The sequence below is a fragment of the Dreissena polymorpha genome, chromosome 4 (genome assembly GCF_020536995.1).
Source record: "Dreissena polymorpha isolate Duluth1 chromosome 4, UMN_Dpol_1.0, whole genome shotgun sequence".
Classification (NCBI taxonomy): domain Eukaryota; kingdom Metazoa; phylum Mollusca; class Bivalvia; order Myida; family Dreissenidae; genus Dreissena; species Dreissena polymorpha.
This window is the reverse complement of record NC_068358.1, coordinates 141,625,068-141,641,370: the sequence shown is the minus strand read 5'-3', so window position 1 is coordinate 141,641,370 and position 16,303 is coordinate 141,625,068. Positions and strand designations below refer to the sequence as shown.

The following is a 16,303-nucleotide window of genomic DNA, read 5'->3' as shown; positions in this document are numbered from 1 at the left end:
TTCGTACCACTACGCCTTCCAATAAACGTGCTTGCGCGATAGGTCGTCAAATATCGTACTACATTGATTCTCCACTAAATAAGCAAATAAAAAATATTTTTTGATTATGTTTTGTTTTTATACAAAACATCATTTGTTTTTATACAAAACCAGAAAGTTTCGCGTATTTGCCGAGTCCCTGTGATCTTTCCCCTGTGATCAGTTGTGGATCAGTTATTAATTAAAACAATTAGCTTTGCATTATTGGCGATAAATGTTGTAATAAATGTAATAGGCACAAATGCAGTACTTATTTACACTAATTTACACAAACAATCACCACTATGCAAAATATTCTTAAAACAAAAATATATACATTGATCCGTAAAATAACTTCTCCTCCCATAAGCGAAAAAAAATGCATTACATACTAGTCGCCGCCCTCCAGGGCGACGCAATTAATCATAATGTAGTAGGCATATATTTGGAAACAAATGATATGAGTTTACACACCTTTATGAAGTTGGTCCTTTATATTATCATTCATAATAAAAACAAGAGCCGATCCAAATGATTCATAAATAAAAACTTGCAATTTTTGAAGGCTCCTATATTCGATTAACGGGAATATTAAGGTAGAACATTTTTACTAGTAATATACTCATGTCAACACAATACAATTGTTGCCAATGTTTTATTTCAAGATTAGCTTAGGATCCATCCTGACTGGACAATTTGAATGTCAATGTTCTTCCCTTCAAGAAAAGACTTCCTAACGAGTATGGGAGTGCTTTTTGTGGTAATGTGTCCCAGTTTTGATATTCAAAAAGATGTTCGGATAGATAAAAGCTCACATATACTTCGGTATTTCACTTGGACATTCAAACAAACTTTATTTACCAACCTTTCAAAAACATCGGACGTTATGTAATAGTGGTATATATTTAACGTTTCCGGCTCCGAAACACAATTCGAGATAATCCGTACATGCTTGATTTTAAGTAAGCTTCAAACCAGGGTATGCGTAGTGTGTCTATAATTAATGCGAACGCTTGCACGGTGGATTACGAATGTACATGCTCGAACTAGACTTATTTAGTTGAAAACACTCCTTTATTTCAGAAATATACACGCCGTTGTTCCTAGCTGTATTATCGAGGGCTCATTTTCGCTAGAGAAGCTCCCAGTATGAGTTATTATTTTACAAAGATCTTTTTTTAAATGTATAACTTGATAAAATATCATTTTGTATCTTAGAATTAACAAAAACAATCCTTTAATACTGGTTATTATAAGATAATTTGAACATATACAAGCTGTTGTTTTGACACTTTTTGTTATAATGTTTCCTATTGTTATAGTTTTGAAATCACCAACTACTGCTCCTGTTTTCAAAATGGCATAAACACATTGATAATGGTCAATGATATGGTCCATGTATGACTAGGACAATATTATTGAAGTGATTGGAGTACAATATTTGACACAAACTAGAAATTGCAGACATACGTTAGTCAATTATCACAGTAAACACATTGTTATCAATAATTTATCACTCTGTTTTTGTGTAGCTTAACTTGGTAGCATATCTATTACAAATATTATAATCTTCAACAATATTTAACACATGTTTACTACAATGTATATTTATAAGTATGTTTTCTTAAAACAAATGTATTTCGTTTGAAACAACGCGCAAAAAAAGCAAAAATGTATACTATTTTAAGTATGTGTTTAATAGTTTGAATTTATTTGATCAAAACAGGTATGACATGGCCAACATGTGTTTGAAGATGTCAAATTGAGAGAGATAAAACATACGGCTTCGTTGTATGTATTGACGTTCGAATTTTTCTATCACATGAAGTCATTCGTTGAACTATTAATTACAATTTAATAAATGTTCAAGGGTACCTGTAACCTATCCTATCCGTATTTAAGTTATATATTATCATCTCAATATTTACATATAACTGTAAATGCTAAGCACTGAAGCAAACATCAACGACAGGTTACATCTTTGTTAGCGCTCAAGCTCACACATGAAATACAAATGGGGTCAAAATATTGGCAAGTTTGAGGCATAACAAATGTATCAAATCCATGATTGCCCAATATATCAAAATTGCAAAAGTTTGCAACTTAATAGTTAAACTGCTTAACACTATTTTAAAGTAAGAATATTTAGTATTTAATGGCACTTATTGTACATGTGTTTGTTATTATTTGTAAGTAACAATGATGACATAATATGTGTATAATGAAACAAGTTATATGTAACATTCCCCAGGTCTGGTCAGGTTATTCATTGAACCTGCTACGAGTTACCAATCGGCAAGAAGGTGACATATCTGTACGGGAAAGTAAGGCATCCCCGCTCTTTCGCTAGTCCATGGGAGCATCTTAGACAAGTGCGAGTACCCATTCAGTTTTCCTGCTGTGGTTACGGTCCTGCGGCCTTGCTGGATAGGTTTGGCTTATCAAAGGCTAAGGGGGTCAACCCCTTATCCGTAGCCGGAGTCCCTAAGGCGGTCTGACCTTGTCTGCATAGTCATTTGTGTAACTTTTTGCTGGTGCTAAGATCTATAGGCTTTCTATTGGACTTACCAGCTTACGTGCAGTAAGGTGGTCTTCTGCATGGGCAACACCTGACCCTCCATACCATCTTGGCCAGACTTGCGCGCTGGAGAGGTCAATCCAGCTTCGCTGCAAAGCGTCAACAAAACACGGGCAGCAGCTGGTTATAATTCATCAGCTCCATTGGTATTGAGCTTTGCACAAGAGTCTGCTTCCTACGGTTTGAGATCACCGTGGCTAATTGGACAGCTTCGTCCGCATCACGTTTGGCGGCGACCAGCCATTAAGGTGCTGTCCTGCCACAGTCCGCCTGCCGACCTTGGTGCACAAAGGCTCTGAGTACTGTATTACCTGAAAAACGGATTGTGATTAATGCACCAGACAACACAACTAGACGGAAAACGTCTGCTAAAGTAGGCATATGAAACGTTATAACACTTTATTTTATGCTTTCCGGTGGTTTATAGAGAAATATCAGTGAATTAAAACTGATAATTTCACTGTTTCAAACAATGAAAATTATCAGTGACAATTATCGATAATTTTCACTGTTTATGTGAAATGACGTCATTTTTTTGACGAAATGACGTCATTTTCCCAGCGAAATTCTTTAGTTAAACTCTTTAGCAATGTATATAAACTGCGAAAAAAAGCATAAAATAAAAAGAAAATTTGTTGGGTTCAGTGGATTATCGATTTTAATTCACTCGTAATCATATAAAATATATATTTTCACTCGTGGCTGCGCCACTCGTGAAAATATTATTTTCTATGATCACTCGTGAATTAAAATCGATAAACCACCGAATCCAACAAATATCCTCTATGTCTCCAGGAATAAAGGATGACCTCCAGTCCATCAGTGATGCACAAAAGACATCAGTTATAAAATATGAGCTTCCAGAGAAACATAAGAGAACATGATTTTAGATTATTCAGGCAAGAGAAGAGTGCGGCGGAAACCATGGAGTTTGTTTTGCTGTCCGGAATTTTCAACTGGGTTTGATAGAACCATCAAACAAGGGACTGATATACTATTATCACTCCGCCTCCACACCACCTCTGGGAGAGTTAACCTGATCAGTGTATATGCACCAACAATTAGCGCTACCAAGGATTCTATGGATGTGTTTTACACCCAGCTAGACTCACTTGTTAACATGATCCCGAAAGAAGAGCACCTGGTACTCCTGGTTGATTGAATGATAGATTGGGCGCTAACCACAACTATTGGTCCACATGTGTTGGAACATTTAGCGTTGGTACGATTAATGATAATTGGCAGCAACCACTAGTGCGCATAACATAACCTCAGCATCACCAACACCTACTTCCAGAATAAACCACAGTATAAAGTATCTTGGAGATACGCTCAATCAACACACTGGTACCAGCTCAAGATTATCATTACCAGGCGATCGCCTTGAAATGCGTATTCCTTACTCACAACTTTAACAGCGCTGACTGCGACACCGATCACGCGCTGGTCTTCTGCAATATGAGGCTTTAGCTGAAGAAGGTTCACCGCTCTAGGCCTAATAATGTATTAATGTGATCATGACCACTTTCCCCAACAAGGTAATGCAGTTGAACCAAGCCTTTTTGGAGTCATTCCAGCTATTATTTCCTTATTGCACATCCAAAGAGCGATTTGATAACATCCCAGACACAGTGTACAACACTGCAACGACATTATTTGGAAAGAGGACTAAAACAGCGTAGTTCGAAACATACTCCTCCACATTCCCTAGCCCTAGAATAACGCCTAAGAACCGACTTGGAATACAAGCGCTCCCTCAGCCAGAGGAACATGCAAGCATACAGATCTGCCATGTGTACAGCTCAGCGACTAGCAGGGAATAGCTAGAAAGATGGCTTCCCGCAAAAGGTCATCAAATGTGGCAAATTATGCTCCTAGAACATCTGCACAACCTTCTCTGTCAGTGGTGGGAAGAAGAATTGGTGGGCATGAGGGATACCAACAGCATTACCCTGCACCAGAATAAAGGCGACAGACATGATTGCAACAACTTCAAAGGGCTATCGCTCCTGAGTTTTGTGGGTAACGTCTTCGCACGTATCGTCCTGAACAGACTACATAAGCTTTCTAATATGTTTCCAGAGTCGATGTGCGCGCTCTGCTCAGAGAGATCAACCATAGATATGAACTTCTCTATCAGGCAACTGTAGTAATAGTACAGAGAGTAACACAAGCCCCTCTTCCTCGCCTTCTTAGACCTTACCAAAGCAAACGACTTTTTCAGCAGGGATTGACTATTCATCGTCCTGGCAAAGATTGGCTGCCCACCAAGACTCCGTAGCGTTATCCAGTTGTTCCACAACATGAAAGGCACTATGCAATATGACGGCTCCTTATCAGGTGCTTTTGACATCCGTGGCGGTCTCATGCTTTTGACATCCGTAGCGGTCTCATACAGGGTTGGTGTTGCGTCCTCGCTCCCACTCTTTTCGGCATTTTTTCGCTGACCTGCTGCATGCCTTTGAACATTTCACCGAGAGTGTCGACACTCGATCAGTTTGCAGTCTGTTCAAAATCGACTTAAGGCAAATAGCAAAATACGGGCGGTTATGATCAGTGACATGCTGTTTGCAAATGACGCTGCTCTTGTCGCCCACACCAAAACTGAACTTCAGAGACTACTGATTATATTTGCAAAGAAATGTGATTAGTTCAGCCGTACAATCAGCCTGCAGAAAACAAAATTGATGGCTCAGCACGCCGCATTACCCCATATCAATATCAGCATCTCACTGGAAGCAACGATAAACCAAACGATTCACAAGACCTCAACAGCAAGAGAGTGTGAAACACCAGCTAGCTAACTACAAACACAAAAATAGCTGTGTTCAAGGCACGGGTGATAAGCACTCTTCTGTATGCCTTCGAATCCACGACCTTGTATACATCCCAGAACTACAGGCTTATCGCTTTCCCGATGCGATTCCTTCGACGCTTATTTGGTATCTCTTTGAGCGACCGCGTGACGAATAACGATGTGCTGGAGAAGGAAGCCACCCCCAGCATGGCCACTCTTTTCCGTCAGCGTCGTTTTAGATGGCTGTGCCATATTCGGCGGATGAACAATGGCTGAATCCCCAAAGACATCTTGTATGGGGTGCTTTCCTCAAACACGAGATTAAGCGGTCAGCCACATCTCCGCTAGAATGACATCTGCCAGGACGACATAAAAGCCATGGACATAAATCCAAGCACCAGGCAAGGTGTAAGGGGGGACATCATGTGCATGTTGGAATGGAGGTTGGAGAGGAGATGATCCGCCAGCATGCCGATGACAGGCGCACACACAGAAAGGGACGACAGATGCTGCCTGAAGTGTTATCTGCCTATATGTGCGCAAGGTGTGGCAGAGATTACCATTCAAGAGAAAAACTGCCCAACCACTGTACACGCTGTACACGCAACCAATAGACACAAGGAACCTGACGATAAATAAACGATTGTGACATTCTCTAGGGACAAAAGTATAATGGCTCTCGAGACTAACGGACGCCAACAACAATTAAACCGTGTTTCTTGAGCTAAATCTGGCTTTACTGTTTAATCTAATACTCGTTGGCGAAAGTTTTTGAATACTGAAATAACATATTATCATCATTCAGTCGTTGAGCTGTCATAATAATTTGCATAAGACTGGTCAAGAGCTCAAGTGGTAGTTGCAGGTGTTTCTTAACGATGATTCTACAGTTGAAGACTGTACTTCGCCTAGTTCTGAATCGAGCCTGCCCCTCGGCCAGCAGTTTCTCGGCCTTACTTTTAAATCGATGATGCGAAGCATGAATTTGCTGGGATGATTGATGAGGCTAATGGTGCGTTAATTCTCGCATAACTTGGAGTTGCCCTTTTCGGTAGAGGTATGGCCATTCAATGGGGTCCACTTCTTGGGCCACTTTATCTCTTCCCAGATCTGTTGGCATAGTTCTTCATTGCTACAGTCGTTGCCTCTCCTCCTTGCTTAATTAGCTCTGAAGGGACGTTGTATGGACTGAAGGCTGGTTGAAGCGGGTAGTTGTACAAGTTGACTCAGTATTCAGTCCACCTTTTTAGGACTACGGCACTTTCGGTAAATGCTTCATGCTTATACGAACAATTACTGGAAGAAATTCAAGTAAAGATGCCTCGAGTCTTTAATGGAATCGATACAGCAATTTGTTTGGGGAAAATGGCACGAACAAACTGAATTTGGGAAAAATTGCTTCGTAAAATCTTCACAGTGGGAATATGTCAATTTAATTGCTTTGTATGAATTGCACAAAACAATTGAAATATTCATGTACACGCATTATGGCTTTAAATGATCAGTTTCACCGCTCATTTTATGTGTTTACTTGCATTCAATTACTTTTGGAACGACATTAACAACATTGCCCTCCTTTTGGGAATATTGCAGATGGCAAAAGGGAATTATGTAGTTGTTTCTCAATTGGGAAAGGGTTAGAATCTGTTACTGGTACTTCCTAAAAATGGGAAAAAAAACGTTGCGATACAGATTGCAAAAGCTTGAGCTTCCATTTAAAGTGCTCTCATTAGTTTTTGGGATTTGCGCTAGACAGAGTTAAAGGCCACACTTAACAATTACTAGTTATCTACTACAATTATTAATAATTGACTGCATTGCTAATAATTAAACATTGATAGTAGAGTCGAATGAATACATGAATTAACATAGTTCTTATCGAACGTCTTTGTGTGCATCCTACATTCTTTGTGTATAGCAATACAAACCTTATGAATTGTATTTTGAAATAGTATTGTTTTGTATTATGCTATAAGCAAGTGCTATACTTATATCCCTTAGAGTACAAGTGCCTGATTTTATTAGGAGCCATCACATGAAGCATATCATTATACTTGTCAAAGGCAACACGGCTAGATAAATATGTTTAACATAAATAATTTTACTGTTAGTTTTGATTTTTACATGTGAAAGGTCATAGCTATAAAGTGTCGAAACAAGTTCACTGAAATATACCACCATTTACAGAGGGGAAAAGATTTCATTGCAACATTTTTAGAAACTTAAATAGAGGCTATAAAAATAAAGTTGGCACAACTGTTGATTTGCTCTTACATGAGCAAGTATTGCTCATGGGGAGCTGTTAAGATACCGTGGTGTATATAAAAATACAAGCCATTCGGGTAAGGCAATTGTAAGGACAGTGCTAGCTGGAAAAATGCAGTGCTATAATACCGCAAATTAACTTAGATGTGAAAAGCTTGACCAGCAAACGCTTGATTGATGTTTTGATAGTAATAAAATAATTTTACATTCTTGTATAATATATAATAATTCTGGTATAATATAATAAAAGCTGACTTGTCAAGCTCAAATCTTGCCACAAACCCTCCAATCACTTTATTGCAGTAACTACCTCGTGAATCATCATATCTTGTGCGAATTGAAGCTGCCAATTTTTGCAAATGTCTGATGTATGCCCTTCTAATCAAACTTTTGTTAGACACATGCCATCTCTGACGTTTATCTCCTTTAAAATGCGCACTGTCTCTATTTTGCCACTATTGATATATCACAATTAAAGTTTTGACAATATGGTATGGACTTTTTGTTGACGAGTGGATGACTTATAAATAATTGTAATTAATTAATGGTGTTTAATTTATTGTGATATATGTGAAGATGTCGGGAAGGTTAGTATTTGGGATTGCGTATGTCTATCTTTACTTAAATATCGGCATTGCAAATGAACCTGTATATTCAAACTATTTGGTATCCTTGATGTGGCCAATGATGACAATAGAGACATGATTGAAAGAAACCCAATCGAGAGCCAAAATACCGAATTTCTTATCAAATATAACATTTTCGAACATAATGGCTTCAAAGGTGACAGTATATTCAAGAAAACTTGTATTAACATAACGTAACGTAACATGGACAAAACGGAAATAACTTTTTGTAATGTTAAATGAACGATGGTAACACTCGAACATGCACGTCATATATAAGCAACATTGAATGACATTGGAAAATATTTTATGAAATGGTATACATGAATTTGCATATTGTAAAGCTTCCGACATAATTTATATTGAAATGATGAAAATAGCACGTTCAAATGTAAGGTTGGTGAATCCCCACATATGATTATAGGAGTTAAGAAACGTGGTAGGGTCATTCCGAATAATTTCAGACAGTAGGATCACTTCGAAGGTCAGTTTAATGACATATGCTCAAGATAAATACAATTAATATACCTTATATTAAAAGAGCATTCGTTAGGTGAACTGAATGTCTTAAAATAGCAATGTCACTTTATAAATACTTGTATGCTAAATGTTCATCTTGGGAGTGGCCTTAAAAAACTGTCCGAATAGTCCCTTTTTTTAATTCAATGGCGTCCAACGTTTCCCTATATAATGAATCAAAAATAAGACTTTTATCGCATGCTTTATCTCAAATAAGAAAATCTTCAAGAAAAAGGGTACTTGAGTTTGCGTCAGTTTCGCAACGTTTTTTCCGGTTGCCGTTTAAAATGCAATTAGCCGAAAAGAAAATCACGGGTTATGTGGTTTTCTTTAATTCCAAAATAAGGCTTAACTTCATCAACGTAAAGGGTTGTGTATGTGAATGTATGTATGTACATTATCCAAATGTTTGTCCCCAGTAATGATATATATACACACGAATATTTCAATAACTTGATATCAACAAATACATTTTTAAATTGAAAGGAGAATTAGTCATGTATATGTGTGTCCCTAAAAACATCATTACATAGAGGATATTTGTTGGATTCTGTCGATTATCGATTTTAATTATGAGTGATCATAGAAAATTATATTTTCTATGATCACGAGTGAATTAAAATTGATATTCCACCGAATCAAAAAAAAAATATTTATATTTTATCCTTTTTTTCACAGTTTATATACATTGTTCAATAGTTTAACGAAAGAATTTCGCTGGGATAATGACGTCATTTCGTAAACAAAATGACGTCATTTCACAGTAAACAGTGAAAATTATCGATAATTTTCATTGGTAATTTTCACTGTTTGAAACAGTGAAATTATCAGTTTTAATTCACTGATATTTCTCTATAAACCACCGGAAAGCATAAAATAAATACGTATCAGCATAGGTAAGTCCCGTCAGACCTTCACAAGTATACCGCAATTTCATATATGGTGGAATGATTTAACCAGTAAAATTTGCAGTCTCTCAGAATATATTACAAGAACTTATTTATCTTTTTTCTCTCTTTTTTGTTACGATAATCAGGAGTTAATTACGCATTTCATATATTATGCGCATGCGATCCAAAAGTCTTATTTTGCACTGTTCCGTTCGTCATGCAATCTTTACTACTCGGTATATTTTGCTATATGCTATATTTTACAATTGAAACGGGAATTGATGTCGGTTCTCGATTCACTTTGAAACGGTGTTTTTTTATTCTGAAAAATATTGAACGTCTATTTCCACTTCAGACGTTCCGTTTTATTCGTGATTCGCTAAATATCTAATTTCAAAAAGCTATCTTTACTTATATGAATCTCATAAATGTACAACATTTAAGGCGGCATGACTGTTGGATATGTGTTTTTCATCTAGTGATTTATTATATTGCCTTTGATAATTTTATGATAACTATAATTTTCCTTTCATCCTATCACCAAATGTCATATGTGAGCATTCGAGAACTTTTTGTTACCGATTCTATGCACCATACCATTAATAATAAAGTGTGTGCAATTTAATCGTTAATTTATGCGTTGACGCTGTGTTTGTGTTAATGTTAAAAGTAATAATATGTTAAATAATAAAGGATAAATAAATTGATACAACATTAATTTTGCGACCTATTGTGTTCAGGTTCTGATCAAGTCATTTTACTTAGTAACATTCTGTTAAAAGGTGACGCATGCAATACAATACGGTCTTGCGTGAACACGTGTGGTGGTCTAAAGGAAGCCACTATTGCGTTAATCGATATCGAGCATATGAGTTAGATGCTGCATGCATCTAGTGAACAATGTGTATTGTTGTATACTGTATTGGTGTTGTGTAACCTTTGAAGTGAAGTGCTATTCACACAGTTGAGTATATTACAGTATGGTCTTATGATTATAACAGAAAATGTGTTTGCATTCTCGTTTCTCTTATTAACTATTTGAGTGCTGTACGAGCTACAACACCACAAGGGTGTCAACTATAATATCTTAAGTTTTTATTAATTGTAGTAACACAGACATGAGTGTCAATAGCCTTTCGTTATTACACAATTATCTAATGTTAGAAGTATTTTAGCAGCACTCATCATATGTAGCATGAGGTAATTATCTGCTGTTTTTTTTTGTTATGTTATTTTGGTTAACATGTGTTATGAGGTATTTTGAAACCATGCTTATAAGACTCCTTTTTGGCCGTAACAGAGGTTATTTAAACAAACCACAATATTCAAAGATGTTTTTACCACAGATGTGCAGTAATATACGATTATTATGCAACTAATACTCAACTGTACATTAATTACAAACACTGTAAGCAAACCAAACGAAACAAAGTTAGAGTATTTTTTTAATGTATTACATTGATGCCTCCCATACATGTGTAAAATAAAGAAATGTTTATCGAATAGTAAATGTTGAAAACAAAGGAATACATTATATTGTATAAAAATTGCAAATAAAGTAACATGAACATGTATCAAACATTTATAGAATATTCAAATTATAAGCTATTCATCATCATCATACGGATATTCGTCCTGTGAATACAACGATACTGAATATCGAAAAAATAAGTGTACCAACGGAAATTCATCACATACTTAAAGATGATGAATATATATATTATGAATATCCAGAAAATATCTACACTGTTAAAATATGTTCCAACTATATGACAAGATTTTGTTTTAAATAATAAAAAAAATATTATCACACACAACACATATTATTCTAGTTTCAGACGATTTTCAGTATAAACATTGAAAAACAATAAAGCGTCATTCGATCAATTTTAACGCGTGCGGTCGGCCTATATTTATCACGCGTGCACAGTCCAAATAAAACAGTGACCGGCCGAAATACTCTTGATGGTACACATGGTATATTAAGGACCTATAAGGGTAAGATAGATAAAGAGAAAGAGAGAAATATTAATGGATGGTACAATATTAAACATTCCTTTAAATTTAACAGTTTGGTTAGTGGTCGTACGGTCATACGTGTTGTTTATGTTTGTTAATCAAATAAAAACGACACGTAACTCTAATTCACATTTTCACTACAAAGTACATGGACAATTTTAAGCTTCACTACTCAAGCTGAACCATTAACACACTGCTCAAGTAACCATAAGTCTGTCTGTTAGCACGATTTGACAAACTGTATTATGAACAACATTCTAATAAACAATTATAAACACGTTCATTCTACTTGTATGCATTTTTATGTTAATAAATCTAACATACATGGTAACTTACTTCACGTTTATCAATTGTTTGTGTGTCAAAGCATCATTTAAACTGTGTGATGTCATATAAAGCGTATATCACGAGCACTGAGTAACATGTGCTTAAGAGCTTTTGGTGGTTAGTATTATCATATACATACATTAAGAACAAATGGAGGTCCAATACAGTTAAAAAGCTAAGTAAAATATTGTAATTTAAATTGTTATAGCACATTTTTTACTAATTGCACTTGATATACATACACGTTTATGAAAAAAAACAAATACAAATAACTAATGCATGTTTGAATTTATGCAACTGATATTTGAGAACAACGATATCTCTGGCTGCATTTTACAAAACAACAAAATTACATGCACTTTAAATTAAACGATGGTTTCATTTTTTAGTATAAGGTTATAGGCAAAATCAGTTATTCTGTTTTCTCTGCACCTGTAATAGGCGGAGGTAATGCATTTTTTAAATGTGTTTGGTGGTCGCGTTGACGTAAGTGTAATAATTTATTCATTACATGTCATAACTGAGTGTAATTTTTTTTAACAAATGCTTAGAGCAACGTTTTTGCATTCTATTTGTTTATAATAACACCCCGAAAGTAAAGCACATATTTAACGTAATATTTCACGATAATACAATTAATTGCATCACAGAAGCGGCGGATTTGATGAGATATATGCTGTATTGCACATACCCTTCGCCTTAGGTAAACCTTACGAAGACGTGATATTATAGGGCCAAGATGACCGTAATATATATCACTCTTCTTCAAAAGTCATTTAATTTAGAATTAGAAAATGTAGTTTGTGTGTTATGTACACATATGCTGAATAAATTGTTTTAATGCATATATTTTGATTACATCGGGCATTTATACAATACATCCGAAAAATACGAATAAACTGAGCCACTTCGGTCACTTGCTGATGTTCACGCAAAATAACTTGATTTTGTTCATACACATTGAAGTCCATAAGTCTACAACAAGTGTACACGCTCCTCCAAGCACACATACATGACTTGATACCTGCACAAGAAGTTATGCTATACACATGAAATCAGGATGTGATTATATGTTCACAAATATTGACAAACGTGTACAATTGCATGTTGAACTATTTCACACATGTCGTCTTTTAAACAAAAATAGTAGGTACGTTTTTATTTAACAATCAATTTAAACTTTATATGATGTGTACATCGTAAGTACCTCCAAATAGAAAGATAAACTATGTCCAAGGTTTTAATTTACCGACATATTTATTGATTCTAGTAGTAATACGCATTGCGTTTATTTTAATGATAAAAATGCATGTATTTATTTAGAATACATGTTGGTATAATGCATTCATCATCTGTTCAAAATGTATAGTAAAACCTTCGTGAATTATACAAATAAGCAATATTTAATAACATAAACAATATATTTAAAACATTTATAAATTATGTATAAAGTCACTATAAACACACAAAGAGAGACTGATAAAGCATAAGCATGGGTAGTGAAACCTATATTAATGCTTATGCCATAAATCTAGAATATACGTATTGATATAGACAGAACTATAATATATGTACAACTATTAGATACATTATCAATGATAAATTTACTTAAAGTATACGCATACGAATACGGCCAGCTATTATTCTGATTTGTTTGATTGGTATGAATTTTGGCTATTGTTCTTTGTCTCTAGTTAACACAAGTATTTTGAGACATTTGTTTTAAATATTTTCTGAATCATTTTGGAAAGTATTCTTATTAAAAAATAACATAAGATACATAAATACATACAATTATATTGGTGAAAAAGGCACCCTTTTTAATGGCATTATATGGGACAGTTTGTGCTCTAAACTTTATTTTATAAATATTTCTATGTGCAAAACCTGATAAATAATGTAATAAATGTACTTTTCATTTCATAGAAGTATACTTGTGAATATAGAATATGAATATTTACAAAATATGTGATTACACAATTCCATACATTGACTTCTTCTTTGAACATGCATCGATATAAAAATAAGTATTGCCGTACCAACAACAATCAAATTGCATAAAAATGATACATGGATTACACCTACATGTAGTCAGATATTAATCGAATAGTTATACCAATGCTGTTTATCATTATGTTTATTTAGTGTAAAACAAAAATCAAAAACACATGCGTATTTCGGCAGATGTTAATGTTTTTAACAAATACGTTTCAATGAAAAAGCCGATAATTCAATTAAACGTGATCGAATATCAATACACTTTACAAATATAGTAATATAGGTTTAAAAGCAAAGTAACTATGATGATTGGTATGTGTGTACAGTAAGATGACATCATGTTTGTATGCAAAATAATACTTTAATTTTGTATTTGATTTTCAGCATAAACAAGAAGATACATTCTGAAGACAATTTACTGATAATTCATGACTGTGTTGGCCACCATCATATGATTTTGCTCAACAGATTCTATTTTCAGTTCATTCTCATCATTCTCCGCATGGGTAACAATTGTTCTTAAAGTATTGTGTAATTGTTCATTGCATGGACAACGACTATTATAATGTTGAGATTGGCCATTGGCACTTCAAAGCTATTGTTTATAATAACATATGAACGAGTGCTGATAGAACTATGTGTGGTAATGTCAGTCTCATACAATATGGAGTGCTTGTTTTTTTTCTTCTTCCCAAATGTTCGCCTTCTATTGCCCTAGCAAGTTTTAAGAGATTTAGTTAAAGCACATTGTTTTTGATTTAGTAAACCTTTAAAAATCTGTTAACAAAGCTGTTTGATTACGGCAAGATTTAAGTAACGTTAAGTATATTGAAACGCTTTGATCATAAATTTCAAAACACACAAGTTATACCATTGTTTACAAAGGGATCGACAAGGTCTGCAAGTATATTTATTCCGACAACTCAACGAAACGACGTTTTCGTACATTCTATGAGCGACCCTCTTGATCAACTGAAATAACAAAACGTATTTATTCTTAATATTTATAGTATTAAACTCAAATAATGCATACATGGTATTTAATATAATCTTCAAAATTATGCCACGTTTTGCCGATTAAGTAGTTTAAATAAGTTTTAGCACAAAACAAGTTAATGTTGTTTTCATATAATAAGGCAACAATTCAGGTTCCCAACTAAAGCTACAGTTTTCGGTCTTCTAATCTGTTCTCGTAATGTCCGTAGTGTACATTCTCTCTTTTTCGCGTAGTGTAATGTTTAAGGCCGTTCAATCCGGATTAAACCCACAATGTTATGCTTAGCATCGATAATTTTAAGGTGATGTCCATGTTGTTTGTTGTGTGTGCTTAAAGCATCATTTTTGTTTGGTCTAATGCTTTTGTAACGTGCTTGAATGTTTGGCAACTGGTCAATTCCCTTAAATAAAAGACCTCTTGGGTATTATACGTTTTCTCTCTACTTGGTGTAGCTGACTGTCCAGTTTGCTTATATTTTTATTTTTCTGTCCACCAGTCTATACTTAGGGATAAATTGTTTTTGCCCTGTCCGTTAGTTTGTTGGTATGTTGGTTTGAGTCAAACTTTAATATTGGCCATATCTTTTGCAATATTGAAGATAGCAACGTGATATTTTGCATGCATGTGTATCGCATGAAGCTTCACATTTTGAGTGATGAATGGTCGATTTCAAGGTGTTCCTTTAAGGTCAAAGGTAAGATATATAGGGGCACATAGTGTTTCGCAAACACATCTTGTTGTATTATATAATGTTATTCTTTTCTGCTTATATATACAACATATAAATGGATTACGTGCACAATGCATTTCAATAAATTTGTATTTTGTTGTATGTAAATACTACACTGCCATATAATTTCTCGCTTCACGTTTCGTGTATTTTATAACGTTAACTTAAAGCAATATATAATAAATAATACATTTATTTGAATAAAATATATTATAACTGAAGGTACAAATTTAATTTGATTGCTAACCCATTTGAAGTTATTAATATATTAATTAAAATATGAGCACTAAATACAAGTAAATATAGAGTGCAAGAAAAAAAGGTTTTATACTTACCGTTTGACATTTGAAGGCAGTCATAGTTAAGGTTTGTTGACTTTCGTTTCAAGTCGTCGTACATTTCTTGAGCAGACGATTCTCTCTTAGAACGCGTTCCTCCAGCAGATCTTTAATAAAAAATATTTACGTATATGTCATATCCGCCTTAATGTTACTTACATTATGGATCAAATAGTTTGAATTTAAAAAAGTGTGTGTACA

General features: G+C 34.7%; 1 protein-coding gene across 1 annotated transcript in view; it reads right to left on the bottom strand.

Annotated features, from left to right (window-relative positions):
• Window positions 1-2,483: 2,483 nt before the first annotated feature.
• The window catches only part of LOC127878845 (multiple epidermal growth factor-like domains protein 10), a 31,611-nt gene continuing 17,791 nt past the window's right edge, over window positions 2,484-16,303 (bottom strand). The window contains exons 7-11 of the mRNA XM_052425369.1: window positions 16,100-16,209; window positions 4,655-5,044; window positions 4,291-4,382; window positions 2,587-2,685; window positions 2,484-2,522 (exon numbers count right to left, since the gene is read on the bottom strand). Of these exons, the coding sequence (XP_052281329.1) occupies window positions 2,484-2,522; window positions 2,587-2,685; window positions 4,291-4,382; window positions 4,655-5,044; window positions 16,100-16,209 (730 nt within the window). The remainder of the gene's footprint in view (window positions 2,523-2,586; window positions 2,686-4,290; window positions 4,383-4,654; window positions 5,045-16,099; window positions 16,210-16,303) is intronic.